Here is a 21,726-nt window from a genome sequence, read left to right as displayed (position 1 = left end):
TAATGGTATTGTGTAGGTAATACAAATTTGCAGTAAGTTTTCAGAAATCTGATCTTGTCTGTTGCAGTAAAGTGCTGTCAAAACTGAAATAATACTTTTTACTTAAGTTACTCTACCAGTCCCTGTTAAGATATTCATCTATAGGAAATACAAAATTTCCTTTCCTGGGGAATTCTTTACCTGTGGATTCCACGTTTTGCTTTTTTTCTGTCTCACATGAGGCAATAACACGAATCCTTTCGAAACACTTCATCTGTCAATGCCAGCTGCCTGCTTTGATCTTTTTGCAGTTTAATATCATGACAGTTAACTGTCTGAATAGGTAAGACTAATTCATGAACAAGACAAGATGAGCACTCAAAATGAAGGGCTAAGTCTTGCATATAACAACCTCAACGTAGCAATGAGTGCACCTAACAGAGTTTTTCAGTGTTGCTTAACATAATAGAAAATGAACTGACTTGAGCTCTTTGAAAACAAAAAAGCATATTTTATTCAAAAACGTTCATGTAGTATGCACAAGTGCTAATAGGCCCAAATGTAAGTAAATATGTATCTGACGTGATTATTGTTGTAAGCATATTGTATTCATGCCAAATATACCTCCGTGAAATGCTTCAATTGCAATACCTATGTTTGAAGTGTACACTGTTCCCGCATAAAAGTGATATGCTCCAAACTATGTATAAAATGTTTCAAAGTCAATGGCCAAAAACTAATTAAATGAAAAAAAGCATATTTGCAATGGATGTGTACAAATTGAGAAAACTCATTTTTCTCTCGCTAATGCCACAAAGCTAAGTCTCACCAAATTACATAAGTTTCTTTGTATTCAAGTTGACCTGATACAGCACTGGCACTTTTTCATCATGATGCTACCAAGCATTAGTGATGGGGTATACTTGGTGAAGACACTCAAATATGTTCCATTTTTAGATCACCGCCAATACTCAAGGCATTTCAGTAAGTTTAAAATCCCTAGAAAGTATTAACATGTTGCATACACACTACTACACTTCATAGCTTTCCATACTATGTATGAGACAGCAAGTGTTTGTGCTCACAGCAGTGCCACAAATTTTGACATTTCTTGAGAAGGTAGGAGATGGTACATTTATCACTTGAGATGCGTTTCCTATCCTGCCCCAAAATTAAAATATATTCTTACAAGATTACTGCACAGCTATTTAATTTCTGTATGTTCTATGTAAGACACCTATGTTCATGAGACAGTAATATCACCTCAACAAAGACATTACCATGCCACATGAGAGATTACCTTATTTGTACATAAAATATATCCTAAAATGGTAGTAAGTGCTCGTCTTTGACCTCATGGGTTTTTAACAAATTACTTAAGAGTACAGGGAACAAAAGGAAGATAAGTTAAAATAAAAAATGGTAACCAACACAAATGTATGTACATGTGAAATGATCAATTTTATTCTGACTTTTTCACAATGATATGGAACACTTAAAACATTGCAGCATTATAAAGAGAATGAATAAATAGTTAACATGTCAAGAGACTGAGCAGAAACTCAGATTGGACATGGCAGGTAATCTGCCATGGCCTATTCAGTGGAACCAACAAAAGTATTTGCCTAAAGGAATTTAGGGAACCCAAATAAAATATAAATCAGGATGTTCAAACAGGCGAAGGATCCCAATGCACCTGAATGGAAATTCGGTGCCATAATCACTCTGCAATTTTCTCAGTAATTTAACATGTGACCACAAATACAAATGTATAAACTTTTTTTATTTCATCCAAGAATATCTCAACATAATACAACAAACATCAATAATTCAAAATATGGGTATACACACAATGTTTAAAGGATCTCTTTAAGGGCGGGACAGGTGGTCAGCCGTGGCCTTGATGAAGGAACCATCCCGGCATTTGCCTTAGCGATCCAGGAAAACCCGAATCAGGATGGCCAGACAGAGCGAACCCCATCCTCCCGAATATGAGGTCAGTGCTGTTAATAGCTACACTGCCTCATTTGGTTGTTACCTATTATACAATGTTCTGATTTACATGAAAATAGATCTTACAACTAACAAAAATAATGATTAAATATATACACAATTACACTTTAACATTTTACACAAACAGACCACACAACACTTTGTTCACGGAACTTCAATAAACTGCCAGAGGCTGCTTCAGCAGTTGCTGCATATATGAGTAGTTATCTGAAACAGAAGAACAGGAAACAAACAGCAGAAATATCCTTGTCTAAAGACACTTTAGAAATAACATAAAAACTTGCAGCAACTACTTAGTTGACTCACATTAGTAGTAAACATATTCACTTAAGGCATGTCTAGCAATTAATTTAATATGTTCTTCAAACTTCTATATGTATGCTGATAACACTACACTGTAGAGTGTGACCACAATGAAACTAACAATGTAAGGGATATCTTCTACACAAATTCTGGGATGTTAACATCTGAATAGCTGTTCTCTGCAAAACACTGTTTTTTATAGTTGGAGGGTCCAGCATGTGAAACAAGATACTGAAACTTGTTAAAGACTTACTGAAATTTATCTTTTGATGCAGTTTTAGATTTGAAGTTAACATTTAAATACCTCAGATAATGACTGACTTTTTCAGTAAACAAAATGTCCATGAAAGCATCTAATAATAATTCCATGTCCCACAATGTAATTTTATTTTTTAAAGAGTGGAGCCCCTCCACACTGCCACTAGCAAAAGTTCTACAATCACCTCTGCAGTGATTAGTTTTTTAATCAATACAGGTCCATCAGGAGATAGAAAATGTAACAAGAATTGAGATTTTAAGGGCAGAGGGCAAAACATGTCATGTCAAGCACCAAGGGGAAAAAATCCTCCACAACTGTTGGACAGGTAGTAAGAGCAGTAGCGCATTTCTTGCTGTCTGCAGAAGATCATGCAAGGGTAGGTCACATTAGTAAGTGGGTACCATGCAGTTTGATACTAGTGTTATAACCACCTGCACATCAGTACAAATGCATGTTGGAGCACATCAGGCTACAGTGGGGAAGGCCAGTTGCACCCTTTCTGTACTCCAACCTACTTACATTTAATGCCCGATTTAATAAAAATTATACTCTTCCATTTCTGGCACCCTTTCTAGAATACAAACTAGCAAAATTATGAGAATTTGTTGTGTTCCACCACAAAGATAGGAAAACTTCCGTGTTTTGCAAATGAAATTTAGTACTGAGCACAAGATGTTTCACCAATTCACGTTTGGCATTTTCAGTGGTTTTCCTTTCGGTCCTATTCAAGAAACCATTTCTTCCAGTAAATATTTCTCAGCAGGTAACCTGTACTGCAAGTTTGCAAAGGCTGAAGTGTTGTTATCATAACAATAAAACAATTTCAGTTAACATCTGAGGAAAATAGCAGCATATATTAACAATAATATACGGATTAGTGTTAACAAACTGATGTCAGTATCATTCTAAGAAACTTGAAATTCAAAATAATTGAATGTCAGAATGGGTGCTACAGCTACCAATTTTTAAGTAAAGTAGAAAACAAAATGCTACTGTACTTACAAACTTTGAGGTGCCACATGCCTTGACACAGGCTACCAATAACCCACAAGTATTTTTGACATCTCATGCCTCACAGGTACTTAACTGGATTGCAATCTGATGATTGCTGCTATCAACATGAAAGATAATATAGTTGTATCCAGTGACCAAATTTCAAAGCCGATACTGAAATTAAGTTCTAAGTTACAAATTCCAGTATTTACATATACATCACTGGTAATCCATTCACGTGTCATAACATTAAACTCAGTGCAAATGTACCTCCATTTTAAGCGAAAGGTCGAGTTTGCCATTGTATGCAAAACACTATTACTTTATACTTCAAGTTTGCCTCTATAGGACTGTGTAACATTTGCTGCTGCTGGAAGACTATCGGAGCCATAACTGGAACAAAGAGCTCCGAGTTACCACCTGCCAATATAAACAAACTTCAATTTTAAACTGAAGGTGAAATATGTCATATGTATCCAAACCACTACCACATTATTCTTCAAGCTTCTCCCATTATGGCTGTGTGACGTCTGCTGCTGCTGCTGCTGCTGCTGCTGCTGACTTCTGGAGCTGTAACAGAAACAAAGAGCTTTGATTTACCATTTGCCAGTATACTCTTAAGGACTGTAACTGTACCTTCATTTTAAGTGAAAGGTGAAATTTCCCACACATGTATCCAAACCACTAGTACCTTATTCTTCAAGTTTCCCATTTTATAACTGTGTGACATCTGCTGCTGGTGACTGACTTCTGGAGCTATAACTGGAACAAAGTGCTCTGACTTACTGACCGACAATATACATTAAACACTTCAACACAAAACCACTAGTACTCTTTTAATGTAGCATAACAAATATATGCTATGCCCTACAGTTATATCTCCATTTTAAGGGGGAGTTCAAATCTGCCAAAAATGTACCCAAACTAGAATTACCTTACTGTTATAATATCCCAAGTATTAAACGGAGACTCATCTGCTGGTGTTGGTGTGCCTCTCGCTCCTCTTCCACACTACTGGTGCCAAGGATCACATCTACAGGAAGGGTTTCACCTACAGAAAAATAGGTTTCATATCAGCATAAGCACAATAGAAATGATGCCATATTATTTTTGGTGATATATATTACAATGTTTGCGTACAGTATTCTACATGGTACTTGCAGCTTGAATATTTACTTCAAACTAGTTGACAATTGACTCAGTTTTAGTAATGACTATAGCTTCAAGTTTCTTCTTTAATCCTAGCAACACCAACACATTTTCAATAATGTGTATTGTGGGGAAGGGAGGGTACTGTATTTCCACCCTAAAAAAATATCTTAATTGTTGTTGACATATATTTTAAACAAATAGTGATGTATAAGTAGGGCCCTGAACTTCAAAATATTCAATATGACTGTCATTGTGGAAAGTCACATGTACTATTAACGTGTCAAATTTTTGGGTTAAGTTTAACCACAAAATTTAAAACATTTATGGAATTCAGTTGAAGACTCCATTAAAAACAATTATCCTTTTCAAAATTTTAAAATATGAAACAGTATCTAATTCCCCCCCCCCCTCCCGGCATCGTCAGGGTTAAAAACAAATGATACACAGGAATGAGCACTGATACAATCTGCTATCCGATTAGTTACTAATAATTGCTAGACGACAGTTCATATATCACACAGTGGCATTTTATTAGCACTATCGTTATTACACCTGCAACAATAACTTCCAATTAAATAATTAAGTATTCTGGCACCATATGCAACATAATTTAATGTCAAGGCAAACAGGTGCGGTGGTATCGACAGCTTAAGTAGTCACGACAAATGAAAACTTGCGTGTAAAAATGCACAAAGCACCACACTGTATAGTATGCTCTTATTTTTAAAAAATTAATAAAATAAAAAATAAATGATTATGCATGCACTGAAATAACAGTAATTGCAATAAATATATTTTTTTCATTACTCACCCAAATCTAGCTCCGAAGGTCTTTGTGAAGAGAAATTCACAATTAAATGTGATTTCTGAAGATGTTTTTTTTAAATTCGTCGTCGTCGATTTGTACGATAATTTCTTACCGCACAAAGTACATTTTGCAAACTCTCGATCAAGAGTTTCGAAATATGACCACATTTCGCTTGTCCTCGACCTCTTCATGTTGGCAACTATTGGTAGTAATATCAACAACACAAAGAAAAACAAGAACGCGGAACGAAAGTCAATACCCTCTAACGCAACCAAAGGCTGGAAAAATAGTGACACCTGTTCCGGAACACCAAGAATTGCAGAGAAATGAGACGATAGATTCCCGTTATTTGCCATCCCCTCTCCCCGATGGCCCACCGTCGTTTCCGTAGCAGTACGAAAATATTTGTTCGCTCCAGTTTCTATCCTCTCTGGAAATATCACCTGGAACTACGACCTTTAACTGGAGTCACCGAGTCAGGAACGTCTAGACACACAGTTATTCCGTTACCAGCTTCCATGTTACCTGTGGTGGTAGCCCGATAACTGCCAGAGAACTAGAACTACGAGCCAATAACGATAACTGCCAGAGGAGAATACCGGTCTCTGACAGTTATTTCCATAGTCGCTCGAATTCCTTAGTAACTTTCCTTGTACTACGCGTCCAAGCTAAATTAACACGCAAGGCGGTGGCTCAAGGGATCGACTGTACTTGTTAATGCCTGTACTGCAGCTCCTATCAGCCACGACTCGGACATTAACTTTATTTAATTGTTTATGCTAAAAGTAACGAAGGCCCAAGAAATAGTACAAAGTTCTTATCAACAGATGGCGCGCAGTCTCACAGTTATTCCCACGGTCTATAGAACGTGGGTTTTGGGTGTAAGTGAAACAAGATGGCCTGACTCAGGAGAAATGACCATTGACAACATGAAAGTATATTACTCGGGAAATTCTGATAGCCAGCACAGGAATGGGGTAGGAATAATTTTAGATGAGTATGCTAGTAAATCTGTCAAAAGCATTTTACCAATCTCAGATAGAGTAATCAGTCTACATTTACAAACGAAACAAACAAATATTAATTTAATCCAAATCTATGCTCCAACAGCCGACAAAGAACAAGAATAGGAAAATTTTATGAAGAATTAACACAAGCAATAGGAACCTCAAAAAGCAGAGACATTATTATCATCATGGGAGATTTTAATGCCAAAATAGGTGAAGGAAGTGAAGGTGATCTTATTGGACCTTTTGGTTTAGGAACAAGAAATGAAAGAGGAGATTTGCTGTCACAATTTTGCCATGAAAACAATCTGTCTATTACAAACACATTTTTTAAACTCCCTAAACGAAGACTTTATACTTGGACATCACCAAGAGACTGTAATGAAGAAGTTTGCAGAAATCAAATTGATTTCATACTTATAAACAAGAGGTACAAAAATTCTATTCATGGTGTGAAAACATATCCGGGAGCTGATATATTTTCTGATCATAACCTTTTAGTAGCAAAGTTCCATGTGAAACTGAAAGCCATACAAAAGAAACAAAAGAAGGACTATATAAATACAACTATTCTAAGAGACCCCTTGACTAAACAAAAGACTTCTGAAGAGATTAATAAGGAATTAGTTAGGATAAAGAATAATCAAACAGAAGATATTGATGGCAAATGGGAACTTATAAAAGACACATTGAATAATGCATGTAAAAACATAATGGTGACCAAACACGACAACATGAAAAAGAAGTGGATGACAGAGAAGATATTACAATTGATGGAACAAAGAAGAATACTTAAAAATAGAGATGAAAGTGAGTATAAAAGATTACATGCAGAAATACGAAAAGAAACACGGCGAGCAAAACAAGAATGGTACAAGGAACAATGCTCTGAAATTGAGAGTTATGATACAAGACATGATAGTTTCAACTTACACAAAAAAGTTAAAGATTTAGCTGGACTTAATAAAAAGAAAAGTACAAGTTTATTGTTAGATAAAAATGACAAAATAATTCCTGATGTTAAAGGTAAACTGGACAGGTGGACAGAATATGTCAAAGAACTATTTGAAGACACAAGAAAAGATCAAAAATTTTATGATAACATGATTGGAGAACGAGGACCAAGCATATCGAAAGAAGAAATATTACATGTTATCAACAAATCGAAGACAGGAAAAGCCCCTGGACCGGATAAGATACCAAATGACATCCTGAAACTCATAGGAATAGACCATTAGATATATTTGTACAATTGTTTAATGATATTTATAATTCGGGAATTATTCCTAGGGATTGGTTGACATCTACCTTTGTTACATTACCCAAAAAGGCTAATGCCAAAACTTGTAATGATCACCGTACAATAAGCTTAATGAGTCACACCTTAAAGATATTTCTAAAAGTTATACACCAACGAATATACAAAAAAGTAGAAGGTATAAGTGAAACACAATTCGGTTTTAGAAGTTCCCTCGGTACAAGAGAAGCATTGTTTGCTTTTAACATATTAGCGCAACGATGTATGGAGGTTAACCAGCCACTATATGTGTGCTTTCTGGATTATAATAAAGCATTTGACAAAGTTCGTCATGATCATCTCATAGAATTGTTAGAAAAGAAAACACTTGATAAGAAAGACATCCGCATTATATACAACCTCTACTACAACCAAACCGCAACCGTGAAGGTAGAAAATGAATTATCGAATGATATAGAAATAAAGAGGGGTGTGAGACAAGGTTGCGTTCTCTCACCCTTATTGTTTAATATGTATTCAGAAGACATAATCCAGGCAGCTCTATCAGATGAAATAGCTGGCATTAAAGTGAATGGGCTAAACATTAACAATGTTAGGTTTGCTGATGACACTGTACTACTAGCTGGAAACCTCAAAGATCTACAATTACTTCTTGACAAAGTCGCAGAAAAAAGTGAAGAATTTGGCTTGACTCTTAACGTAAGCAAGACTAAGTTCATGGTGATATCTAAAACACACCAACAAGAAAATCTTACAAGCAATAGGGAAAGAGTCGATCAAGTACGTAAATTTAAATATCTCGGAACAATTGTAAATGAGGAGATTGAAAGCTCAGAAGAAATTAAATCGAGAATAGGACAGGCCAGAAGTATCTTTAATAAGATGAAAAATGCATTCTGTTCGAGAGACATTTGTTTAAACACAAAAATGAGGTTGCTAAGATGCTATGTATTCTCAAAATTATTATACGGAATGGAAGCGTGGACATTGAAAAAGGACATGAACAGTTTAGAAGCTTTTGAACTGTGGGCATATAGAAGAATACTTAGAATTAGTTGGGTGTCGAGGATTACTAATCAAGATGTCCTAAGAAGAATGGGAAAGGAAAAAGAATTAATTAAAACTATTAAAGTAAGAAAGCTACAATATTTAGGCAATGTTATTAGGGGAGTAAATTACAAAATATTGCGAATAATACTAGAAGGGAAAATTTGTGGGAAGAGAACGAGGGGTAGAAGACGGACATCCTGGATTGACAATCTAAAAAATTGGTACAACTGTTCAACGTCAGAACTCCTTAGATCGGCCAAATCAAGATCAGAAATTGCCATGATGACAGCCAACCTTCTTAGAGGAGACGGCACATGAAGAAGAAGATAGAACGCCTTCCAAATGCGCAGTACGATCTTCGGTCAACAGATGGCGCGAGGCACTGTTGACACTAAACAGTTATTGAAATAACTGCCAGAATCAGAGGAACGGTTATCGCAGTAACCGTTACTTCTCAGTAACCGGTTATTTCTATCAGTTACGTTATTTTTTGCCACCTCTAGTGTGAATGTTTGTTTACGTTATCTGCTGAAAAGCTTGAGTGGGTGCACGCCTGCTTTTTGGATGTGAGAATATTTTTCAGTGTTCGGTTGCAGATGGATGTGACTCATATCAAGAAAGAAAGTACGTTGGATTACAGTATAGCAAAGGTAAATTATTAACTGCTCTTGTAATATTCATTATTACGAAAATACTATAGAAAGTTTCAGATGTCCCCCAGGAGAAGTAAATACATTTTCACAATTATACTGAAACAAAGTTATTTCACGTGGCACGGTTAGCTGTTGTGTTGGATAGCTATTTACGGAAATGATTTAAACAGATTGTTTGACAACTTATACCATAAAAGTGCTGCCAGTTCTTTTGTGTCCATCAACCAGTCTTACAATGAAGGTTCATAACTGATCTCAGGGATAATAGTAAATTTAGTCATAGTTGGGACAAGCCTTGACTCTTTATTCTTCGGTTGTGAGATGCCATTTATGAAGATATTATTGAAAGCTTTAATCCATTTTCGGTATTTAGCGAGATCAGCAGTATCGAACAGTAAATTTAGTGCTGTATGCAGGTAGGCTAGTCAGTGTCTACCTTACCTCCCTTATTTAACTGAAAATTGGTTTTTTCTCATTTAAAATGTCGTGTTAACATATTGGACGTGAAACACGAGTAATATTGCTGCAACTAGATTAGATATGGTCATATTGAAAACGTGATAAGCCTATCCCGTTGACTAAGTGGACAACTCAATGCCACAGTGGCTATACAGAAGCAGTAAAGTATATGTATTCACTGAAGGAGCCCGCAATGTGCAAACTTGCTGAAGGTTTTAAACTTATTCGCATGTTCCCTAGCTCATTTTGTACCTAAATATGATGATGATTACGTAGCTAGTTAGCTACAATATTCTCTTTAAGAAATCATCTTGTATCATAATTTTATGATTTCTTTCCTTTATGGCATTATAAATAGTTCACGTCATGAATGAGAACCATCAAGAATGGGGAAAGAGTTAAGATATAGAAGAAATAGTCCTCTCTTTCTGTTTTTTTTTCTTTTTTTTCCTGGATGGTTTATGAAGTTGTGTGGTGTCTAAGTCACACTTCCAAGAATCACCCAAGTACATGTCTGTGTATTTTACTTTGTATTATAATGTTTGTAAATGTCAGTGTTCAACCCAGACTGTGTAGATTGTTGCTCATTTTCACCACAAAGTGTTGATTTATTGCTGATAGATACCAATAAATGGTTTTCCTCATCATCCAATAACAAATGGAGCATCATGAAATTTAAAGTTTCTTGCAAGTGGTGGAATACATGTCAGCTTTGTCATATCTGTAGAAATGTTAAAGTAAATGTGATTTCCTTAACTGCAATGCCAGAGCTCCTGTCTGTATTTAGTTGTTTCTTTATCGCATGTGGGGAATTGCCATTGACTTATATCAACCTCTGACATGGGTCCGAACAATTCAGAGGGTTTTTCATACTGATTTTAGTATTACAAAATCGGCAAATCACTTTATATTGTGATTAAATCCTATTGACTGACCCTGACTGTTATCTTTGCTACAGTAAGACAAAAATATGGTATGGTGTCAAAGATCTTCAGCAAATTGTGTGGGAAGAGGGATTTTAATTTGACCCATGCACTAACTCCTCCTCCCCCCAAATCCATTGTTCTAATCTTATTGTGTGCAGGTGATTATGATGTTTGCATGCTTGTGTGTGTATTTTACCTCCCATAATATAGCTTCTTTCATGTATTTAACACTTGTTCCAAAGCATGCCTATAAATGAATAATTGTCTAATTACTTCTCACGTGGCCACTAAACTGAAGACATTTTACTCAGGTCATGTATAACATTTCTTGTCCCCAATCTGACATCCAACATGTGTCTACTAGATCTGTTGCTGGCTTGTGTCTTGTTGCCTAGGTAAAGTTATCAGTCGACTCAATCAAATTTGTGATTTGGCACACTGAACCTAGATTCTGCTGAAAGTGCTGGTGCACACATCATCAGAACTCTTAGTTTCAAGAACATTCTTTGAAATTCTCATTGAAAACTTGTCCAGATCTAATATATGTTTTCTGTATTTCTGTCGCAGTTTTAATATAGATGACAGAAAAGTACATTAAATAAGGCAAAGCATGTTTCAATGTGGTGTGAATGTAAACATATAGCTACACTACAGGTCAGTCTGTTACCACAACTTTTATCTGACATTCAAATTTTTTGACTTTGCCGGCTCCCAACCGAGTTATCACCTTTCAACCAAATCTTGCTCTGTTGTTACACTACGGATCAGGCTGTCACTTGAGTCAAGATTTGGAGGAAAAAAAGGGAGGGGGGGGGGATGTCTAGTTTCATACCCTAGCTGAGCTTTTCAGGTCATAAACTGTCCAGCAAAACCACCTATGTTTTAAACAATACGTGATTTCATGAGTGTTACGTTACATTAATAGTTGTTTCCTAGATCACGATTACGACGATGAAAGAAGAAGAAGAAGAAGAAATTGACAGAACACAGTCTTCAGTAGGAACATGAGCCCCTGTAGTTGATAACAATTCCTCAGAATTTTTGAGATCCTTTGGATAGCTAACCAGGGCAAAACTATTCCATCAGGTGTGCAATATATGTGTGATAGAGCAAATACCCTCATACCTCAAGAACAGTGTAATAGATACAGTTTCAAAGAAGTAGATGCTGACAGTTGTGAATATTAATGTAGTATCATTTTTATAAACATGTTTAAAATACTGATTCAAAACATTTGCAGAAGAATGGAAAAACTGTTAGATGCTAGCTTTGGATAAGATCAGTTCTGGAGAAATGTAAGAACACGGGAAGCAATACTGACCCTATGACCTATCATAGAAGGTATTTGAAGAAAGGTAAACCCACATTTATAGCATTTGTAGATTTAGAGAAAGCTTTTGACAATTTTGACTGGGTTACGTCCTCTTAAATTTTGAAGGTAACAAGGATAAAAACGGATAGCAAAAGGTTATTTGCAATTTGTATAGAAGCCAGGTGCAGATATGAGTCAAAGGGCATGAAAGGAAGCCATACTTGATAAGAGAGTAAGACAGGGTTGTAGCCTATCCCCAATGTTATTCAATCTGTACACTGAGCAAACTGTGAAGGAAACCAAGGAGAAATTTTTTATTTGGAATTTAAGTTCAGGTAGAAAAACAAAAACTTTGAGGTTTGCCAGCAACTTTGTTATTCTGTCACCAGATCAGCATATGGGACATGAAAACTAGTAGATGAGTTTTTCTATCCGGCCAACAAAACACTGATGGAGGATGAAGTAGAGAGGATATGAACTGCAGACTATCGATAGCAAGAAAAGCATTTGTGGAAAAGAGTAACTTGTTAACTTTGAATATAAATCTGCCGGGAAGCCATTTTGAAGGTATTTATGTGGAGTGCAGCTTTGTATGGTAGAGAAACTTTGGTGATAAGCAGTTCAGACAAGAAGATAATAGCTTTTGAAATGTGGGGCTATAGAAGAATTACAAATGTGGCAATGGAGTGAAGTATGGGGAAGGGCTGGGGTTAAAATTGTAGAGGGAGACCTAAGTAAGGATACAGTAAGCAGGCTCAAATGGATGTAGGTTGCAGTAGTTACTCAGAGACGAAGAGGCTTTCCTGGGAAAGTCTTCAGATGGAGGGGAACAACAGCAGCAGCAGTGTTTTTTCGTCATCTTCAGTCCAAAGACTAGTTTCGTGAAGCTCTTCATGCTAATCAGACTTGTGAAGGCCTGATCAGCTCTACATCCATTTAAACCTGCTTACTGTATTTGTCTCTCGGTCTCCCTTTACATCTTTTGCCCACTTCCCTCCAACATAAAATTGATGATTCCTTAATGTTTTCGAATCAACCAGCTCCATGTTTTTAATTACAATGATTAGGCATATTCCTGTAGCATGTAGTAGTTAAATTTGTCTTTTCACATAAGAGGAATTAAGTGAAACAGATACATTTATAAAACTGCTCCATTTTCACTTTTTTGTTACCTTTCACCCACATCTTCACTGTGCTTAGTTTGATTGTTCTCTTCCATAATTCTTGTATCTTTTCCATAGTCTATGTTTTTGTGGAATTTCACAGAACATTGCATTGCCTTCATCTCTGCGGTCACAAGAGTGAAAGCATGATTTACAGTTTTCACATGACGCATTAAATTGTATAATAGACTTGTTGTGTAGGACTGCAGCTATTCACAAGGAAAACAGCATTCCCATGTCAGTGACACGTTTATCCTAACTATGACTCTTTGTCATTGGCAAAATGAGTTTGTGGCTGCCGTTTCACCACATATTTAACTTCAGTTAAAAATAGTATGTGTAGTAGTAGTAGTAGTAGTAAAGAAATAAAGTAGTTGTTGTTGACCGATGAACACAGTAGTTAGTATGTCAGCAGTCATCCCTGAGACAAGCAGATACTACACTTCATTTGTGTATTGAAGTATGCTTTACGGCAAATGCTTAAAAATGAAACTTTGCACTCTGCGTACTTTTTTAATTATATTGTGTTTAGGAAATTAATAAGAACATTATTTTTTATTTTCACTTGTTCCACTGCATTTTTAAATTTTCTGAAAAGAGTCACTTAGCAGCATTAACTGAATCATCTATTCCATATTGTGAAACTTTGTTGTCTGTGATATTGATATATATATATATATTTAAAGAACATAGGGTCTATCTAACTTTTTGTAAGTGGAATTATATAATCACACCTATCTAAACAAAAGTCTTTAAAATTATCCATTACTGTTTCAGATTTCCCAACAAGAACATGAGAATGATAATGAACAGACACAAGAAGAGTATATTTTTGTGAAGCCAGAACTGGTAAGTTTGTGATCATGATGTACTACCACACATTTTCCAAAAATGATTTACCACTCAGAGTTGAAAAAAACAACCTGTGTGTGATGTTAGTAGCTACTGTTAGACAATCAAAGCCCGAGACCTCAACAATTTGTTGTGTTATCAAAGAATGGATGACACAGTGATGTAACTTTTTTTCAGAATAGCTTAACCATTTGCACTTTGGTTGCACTGAAACCTCAGACAACAAAGCACTTCGCATACAATAACTAGAGTCCGCATAAAATACCGTGGCCGGTAGATACGCAGAGGGCAGGGCACACGTGGGGAGAGTGGTATTGGTGGGGGATCGTGGGCAGGTGTTGTAGGGGATGTGCTGTTCTAAACTGAAGCTTACGTTCACATTTTTTGTAATTATTAAGTGGGGCCCATCTACACCACATTTGCCTGCTGATCACTCAAAACGAACTGTCACTTCTGGTTTGGTTAGTATCTAAAAAGAATTCTGCTGAAAGTGCAGAAATTTATTTTTGCCTGGCTTGGTAAGCATTTTTAACTTTCAGAGAAGCATCACTAGTGGTGAATCTTGAGTAAAACCTACACATTTTTCTGGTTGCCATGTTAGAATTTGCTTCTTTTTCCAAAACACAGCAGGGTTTACACAGTCTCACCTCAGTGACATGTTGTACAGACACAATTGTGACAGAATTCTGAAACAGTGGTTTATTAAATTTATTATGTGAATAACTGAGAAAAAGTAAGATCAGTAACTTATGAAAAAGCACATCTCCAGTGGGGGGGGGGGGGGGGGGGGGAGAGAAATAGAGTAATGCTTTCACTTATGTTGTTCCAGAACCCATAGCATTTCTTGTTTCACCAGCAATCATTGGCCCTTAAAAATTAATTTTTTCATCAAAAAAGTCTATAGTTGGTGGAATAATATGGTAGATAATTAAATTTTGTATAATAATGATATGGCAAAATACTCTTCTGTTTGCATGCTATCATTTATCAAATTCTCATTTCGATGTCTGAAACCATTTATGAAATGTGAGGAACGTTGTGGATATTTTGTGTTGGCTTTATCTCTTACATGGTGCGAACGTAAATGAGTGTGCTATATCATATCAATTTTCTCGAAATTGGTGGCAGACAGACACCTCCAACTTTTCCAAATTTCTCACAGAAAATATCACAATAACTCTGACCATTAATGAAGTAATGGACACATCATGATCATCTTGACATATAAAGCTATAAGTAAAGCAAAAATGTGTTTATTTATTTATTTTTTATTATTGAATAGTTTATGTAAAATTTTTTGAGAAGGATTGCATGGTATCCACCTTGATTCTGTCATTGCCAACTGGCAGGAAGGTGGCAAAAGCATGTTGGCCTCCCCTTTCAAACAAACAAATGAACTTGCCCAGCGCTTTTAATGAAAATTAGTCACTGCATATTCGCCACTGTATCCTGCACACACACACACACACACACACACACACACACACACACACACACACACACACACACACACACTCTACAAATATACGATGAGCACTCTATAATTAATGCAACACTTTTTTTTCTTGGTGAATTTTGGTTGAAAAAATGTGGAATTTGTTGTGGAACATCATGGAATATTCTCACTTCAGCCCCTGTAGCTTCAGGAAGTTCCGGTAGGTGGCCAACTCGTAGGTGCAAATGCTATAAAGACAGGTTTGCCTTTGCTTATCTTATCTTCTATGAGAAGTCGTCGGGTCAGTATTGCGTCACGTGTTCCTATATTTCTCTGGAATCCAAACTGATCTTCCTCGAGGTCAGCTTCTACTAGTTTGTCCATTCTTCTGTAAAGAATCTGTGTCAGTATTTTGCAACCATGACTTATTAAACTGGTAGTTCGGTAGTATTCACACCTGTCAGCAACTGCTTTCTTTGGAATTGGAATTAGAATATTCTTCTTGAATTCTGAAGTTAATTCACCTGTCTCATTCATCTTGCTCAGCAGATGGTAGAGTTTTGTCAGGACTGGCTCTCCCAAGGCTATCAGTAGTTCTAATGGAATGTTGTCTACTCCTGGGGCCTTGTTTCGACTCAGGTCTTTCAGTACTCTGTCAAACCCATCACACAGTATCGTATCTCCCATCTCATATTTGTCTGCATTTTCTTCCATTTCTATAGTATTGCCTTCAAGTACATCTCCCTTGTATAGATCCTCTGTATGCTTCTTCCACCTTTCAGCTTTCCCATCTTTGCATACGACTGGTTCTCCATCTGAGCTCTTGATATTCATACAGGTGGTTCTCTTTTCTCAGAAGGTCTCTTTAATTTTCCTGTAGGGAGCATCTACCTTTCTCTAGTTATACACGCTTTTAAGTCCTTACATTTGTCCTCTAGCCACCCCTGCGTAGCCATTTTCCACTTTCTGTCAGTTACATTTTTTAGATGTTTCTATTCCCTTTCTCCTTCTTCATTTACCACATTTTCTATTTTGTCTTTTCATCAATTAAATTCAATAAATCTTGTGTCAACGAAGGATTTCTACTAGCCCTCATCTCTTTGCCTACTTGATCCTCTGCTGCCTTCAGTATTTCATCTGGCAAAGCTATCCATTCCCCTTGTACTGTATTTCTTTCCCCTGTTCTTGTCAGTCGTTCCCTGATGCTCCATCTGAAATTCTCAACCACTTCTTTTTCTTTCACTTTATCCAGGTCCCATCTCCTTATTTCCTCTCTCTTCAGTTTTAATCTACAGTTCATTACCAATAAATTGTGGTCAGAGTCCATATCTGCTCCTGGAAATGTCGTAAAATTTAAAATCTGGTTCCAAAATTTCTGCGATACCATTATATAATCAATCTGATACCTGCTGGTGTCTTCAGATCTCTTCCACGTGTACAACCTTCTTTGTGATTCTTAAACAAAGTGTTCATGATGATTGAATTATTCTCTGTGCAAAATTCTACCAGGCAGCTTCCTCTTTCATTCCTTTCCCTCCAGTCCCTATTCACCTACCATTTTTCCTTCTCTTCCTTTTCCTGCTATTGAATTCCTGTCCCCCCTGACTATTAAATTTTCATCTTCGTTAACCGTGTGAATGATTTCTTTTTCTGACCATACAGTTCTTCAATTTCTTCGTCTAGGGAACTAGTTGGCATATAAACTTGTACTATTGTTGTGGATGTTGGCTTTGTGCCTATCTTGGCTGCAATAATGCATTCACTATGCTGTTTGTAGTAGCTTGTCCATATTCCTATTTTCATATTCATTATTAAACCAACTCCTGCATTACTCCTATTTGTTTTTGTATTTATAATCCTGTATTCACCTAAGTGGAAGTTCTGTTCCTCCTGCCATCACACTTCACTAATTCCCGCTATATCCAACTTTAATCTGTCATTTCCCCTCTTTAAATTTTGTAACCTACATGCCCAATTAAAGTATCTTCTTCTGATAATGATATCCTCCCGATTAGTCCCCATCCGAAGATCTGAATGGTAGACTATTTTACCTCTGGAGTATTTTACCCAAGAGGACGCAGTCATCATTCAACCGTACGGTAGAGCTGCATGCCCTTGGGAAAAATTATGACTGTACTTCCCCCTTGCTTTTAGCTATTTGCAGTGGCAGCACAGCAAGACTGTTTTGGTTGATTTCGCAAGACCAGATCAATCATCCAGACTGTCGCCTCTGCAATTACTGAGAATGCTGCTGCCCCTCTTCAGGAACCACTCATTTGTGTCGCCTGTCAACAGATACCCCTCTGTTGCCATTGCACCTACAGTACAGCTTGAGGTGTGCAAGCCTCTCCACCATTGGCAAGGTTCATGGGGGAGGGACCCCAGTTACCATTGTGATAATACTTGCACAACACTGCAGATAATTACTGATGAGCCAAAATGTTACAACCTCCGCCCATTGTGAAATTAAATGCTGCCTGGTGGGATTGTGGGTGAAGCTGGCAAGTTTTCGCATGCTACTGCTATGTGCTTCTATGTGAAGTGCTTCAACAGTGGTGAAATCGTGAGTAGGTAACAAGATGTTGGATTTTCATGACTCATCACAGAATGTGAAGGCCAGAGGCTGTTCTGGTGTGTTAAGCACGCTAGCTGGTGATCTGACAGCAGAGTACAACCACTAAACCTGCGGTTTCACAAAGAATTGAACTCCTGTGTTAGAAACAGTTTCAAAGTGTGATTACTTGGTCTCATTTGTAATGTGTTGAATATTTGACATCAAATGTGTAGTAGAAAATGTTCAAAATTATGTCTAAAGTTTGTCAGAAGTCACCAAGTGGTCACATTAAGAAATTATGGATGAATGCAGTACAGGTAATTCGTGTTCCATTTTAAGAAAAAGCAAGTTTTCAGGCATCTCAACATTTATGACATGTCTCCTGAACTGTGTGTCACATAGTGATATAAGTTTGAAGGTACATTCAGTGCTATAAGTGGATACTGTCTGCAAAATGTGTTGTGAACGGGGTTGATAGAAAAGTAGTAACAGATAAAATATAGTGTTTGCATGAACAGCAGAAATATAGTAGGCGATAAACCATTTCCCTTGATCATTTTGTGGGGCTGTCAGGAGAGGAGAATTTCATAAAGATTTGAAATTGTGTGTAATGTTTGTTGGAATCTGCTAAGTGTTGTCATTCTCAAATACTGGATTAATAAATTCCAGGTATTTGTGCACTGCAGCTATGCTACCTCAACAAACACTCACACAATGTGGTCATTACACCGCTCCCCCGGCCGTATGTCAGTTTACGAGACCAGAGCTGCTGCTTCTCAATCGAGTAGCTCCTCAGTTCGCCTCACAAGGCCCGAGTGCACCCGCTTGCCAACAGCGCAGCGGTCACCCATCCGAGTGCTAGCCCAGCTCAGCAGCGCTTAACTGACGAGAACCAGTGTTATGAGTGCACAAGGCATTGGCTGTTAAACTTATAATGAATAGATTATGACAAAATTTTAAATTTTCATTTTGGTCAGTAATTATGAGAAATATTAGAATTTTTGTTGACCCCAGAGCCATTATATAGGCAATTTGCAACTGTTATCGAGTTCCATGATAGCTGTGTAGTATTATAGATGCTGGTGGAGGCTCAAGTGTCTCAGAGCACACTGTTCACTCCACATTGACGAGTTTGGGATCCCGAAGCTGACAGTGTTTGTGTGTCCCCATGTTGTCCTGACAATGTCACCAGTTAAGATTTTATTGGGCTTCAGACCATAGAGATTGGACCATGGATCAATGTAAATGTGGCAACTGGTCAGATGAATTGTATTGTTTGTTACACCAGATTGATGGTTGTGTCCAGATATGTCATCCAAATAAACCATTGCTCAAAATGTAAAGCATGCCACGGATGCAGGTCAGTGGGAGGGGGCAGATAGGAGGCAGTATTACGCTATGAGGAACTTCCACCTCGGTGTCCGTGGGACTTTGGTAGTAATTGAAGGCACCGTGACAGTTGTGGGCTGTGTCAACATTATTCTGGTTCAGCTGCATCACTGCATGCTAGATGTCAACCCTCATAGCGAGGCATCTCCCATCGGGATGACTGTCTGTGGCACAAGGCAGGAATTGTACTGTAGTGGTTTGAGGAGCACGATAGAGAACTGGTGTCTCGGCCACTAGAGCGCCTTATATGAATGCGGCGGAACACGTCTGAGATACTGTAGAGTGTCAACTCCGTGCCTGCAAACCAGTGGCAGATAATATACAGAAATTGTATTACCTGTTGCATAGACATACGGTACCACGTACCTCCAGGAACAACCGAGGGCTTGTCAGATGCACACCACACAGAATTGCTGTTATATTCCATTTTAGAGATTGACTGACACACTATTAGGTGGGTAATAGTAACATTTTAGGTAATTCGTGGAGTAAGCCTTGTTTATGTTATCTATGCATACGTAAGTGACATAGATATTTGTAGTAGTAACAGAACACCAATCCAGAATCCCCCCCCTTCCTACATGGGGCTTGACACTGTGTGGCAGGTTCATGCCTGGCTGCCATGGGGCCCCAGCCTTTGCAGTATCTTTGCTTTTCCATGCTGCATGTCTGTCCTCTTGCTGTTCATTTTCCCTTCCCTTGGAAACATGTCTGGTCTGTTTTTGAAAATGTATTCTGCATTTTCATTAGTCAATATCAGAATACTCTCCACTGTTCCTTTTCTCTTTCTTCGTTCACCTGCTCCTATCCTTCCTCTGCATCGGCATTTGAGGTTCCTCTTTTTCTTCCTCCCTGAGTGCTCAGGAAGTCCAGCCCACGTGTAACAGGTCGACAGGTAGGGTTTGCACGTACCCCGTGGTACAGGCCAGGCCCAGGGAGGGGTGATTGCCTGAGCTGCTACCTTCCCAAATTGCTGATTGGTCTCTCTGTCAAGTGTTTGGGGGGTGTGACCTGAGGTGGGAACAATCGCCTAAGGCAGTTGCGCCCCCTTCTGTAGGGGGCCCCCAGTTGGAAGGAGCGCGCCACCAGAGACGCTGGCAGTTGTGTGGGATTTTCTCGCAATGAGCCAATTATCTTCATAGTCAATGTCTACGAAATGTAAACGGAATGAGGCAAATGATTCAAAGACCCTCCCAGCTGTACTAAGGTTCCTTGTGGTTTCACATACTTCACTACGGAAAAGACGTTTATTATTCAGAAAGGTGTTGATGGTGCATTTGCCTGCCCTGTGAAATCTTGATCTTGTTTACGCAGTGGCACTTTGCTTTTATGAGACTACTACTGATCCTCTATCACAGCTGCTGCTTGCAGCTTCACTCCTACATGGCTGTCCTGTTCATGTTGAGGCCTATTGAACACTGAATTCTTCCCATGGTGTTATTTTCACTAGGCTGTCTGACACTCCTTTTCCTTTCCTTGTCATGACTCTTCTCCAGTGGTACATTCGTGGTCTTCGATCCAAGAAAGAGGATGTACGCAGCGTCCACCTGTTCCCTGCCTTCAGGAAATGAAATTGCAACCTCATGACCGCTTTGAGCTATTTTTTCCCGGTCCGTTAAGACCTTCCCCCCCAAGGTCGGCATTTCATCTCTGAGGGAGGGGGGGGGGAGTTATGCTGCTCACATGGGGTGCTGTTCATAGTTAGCCCATCTCCCTGCTCCCTGACTGCTTTCAAGCTGTTGCAGTTTGCCTTTTCCTTCCTCACATAAACTTTTCCCTTTGTACCGTTTACATCCCTCCGATGTATGATGTCACCAGGACGGACTTCCTGTTGCTTATTAGGCAGCTACCTCACCCCCTTTCTGCTGCTTGGTGACTTTAATGTGCACCATCCATTTTGGGGTTCTCCCAGAACCTGCCAAAGAGGCGCCCTTTTTGCTGACCTCCTTAATCAACTTAATCTCTTCTGCGTTAACTCAGGAGCACCCATAATCCTTTCAGACTCCACTTACACCTGTTCCCATTTGGACCTACCCTTCTGTACTGCCCAGCTTACCCATTGTCTCGAGTAATCCGTTCTGTCTAACATATACTCAAGTGACCATTTCCCGTGTGCTATACATTTGCCAACTCCTACCCCACCCCTACCACACCCAAATGG

General features: G+C 38.1%; 1 protein-coding gene and 1 long non-coding RNA gene across 3 annotated transcripts in view; one reads left to right on the top strand and one right to left on the bottom strand.

The window, feature by feature from the left end:
* Nucleotides 1–1,741: 1,741 nt before the first annotated feature.
* Nucleotides 1,742–7,008, bottom strand: LOC126210557 (uncharacterized). Of its 2 annotated transcripts, XR_007540699.1 has the most exons (7): nucleotides 5,511–7,008; nucleotides 4,482–4,598; nucleotides 4,239–4,309; nucleotides 4,036–4,117; nucleotides 3,818–3,940; nucleotides 3,557–3,721; nucleotides 1,742–2,199 (listed from the first exon to the last, which is right to left on the bottom strand). It is a non-coding gene; the product is annotated as an uncharacterized LOC126210557 (long non-coding RNA). The 2 variants fall into 2 exon arrangements; XR_007540698.1 differs by having other exon boundaries at nucleotides 1,742–3,721.
* A 2,352-nt stretch (nucleotides 7,009–9,360) lies between these two features.
* Nucleotides 9,361–21,726, top strand: part of LOC126210028 (zinc finger protein ZFP2-like) — a 78,698-nt gene continuing 66,332 nt past the window's right edge. Inside the window, exons 1-2 of the mRNA XM_049939131.1 lie at nucleotides 9,361–9,472; nucleotides 14,113–14,184. Of these exons, the coding sequence (XP_049795088.1) occupies nucleotides 9,419–9,472; nucleotides 14,113–14,184 (126 nt within the window). The 5' untranslated portion in view covers nucleotides 9,361–9,418. The remainder of the gene's footprint in view (nucleotides 9,473–14,112; nucleotides 14,185–21,726) is intronic.

Source organism: Schistocerca nitens, chromosome 10 (assembly GCF_023898315.1).
Source record: "Schistocerca nitens isolate TAMUIC-IGC-003100 chromosome 10, iqSchNite1.1, whole genome shotgun sequence".
Lineage (NCBI taxonomy): Eukaryota > Metazoa > Arthropoda > Insecta > Orthoptera > Acrididae > Schistocerca > Schistocerca nitens.
This window is presented reverse-complemented; position numbering and strand designations above follow the sequence as displayed.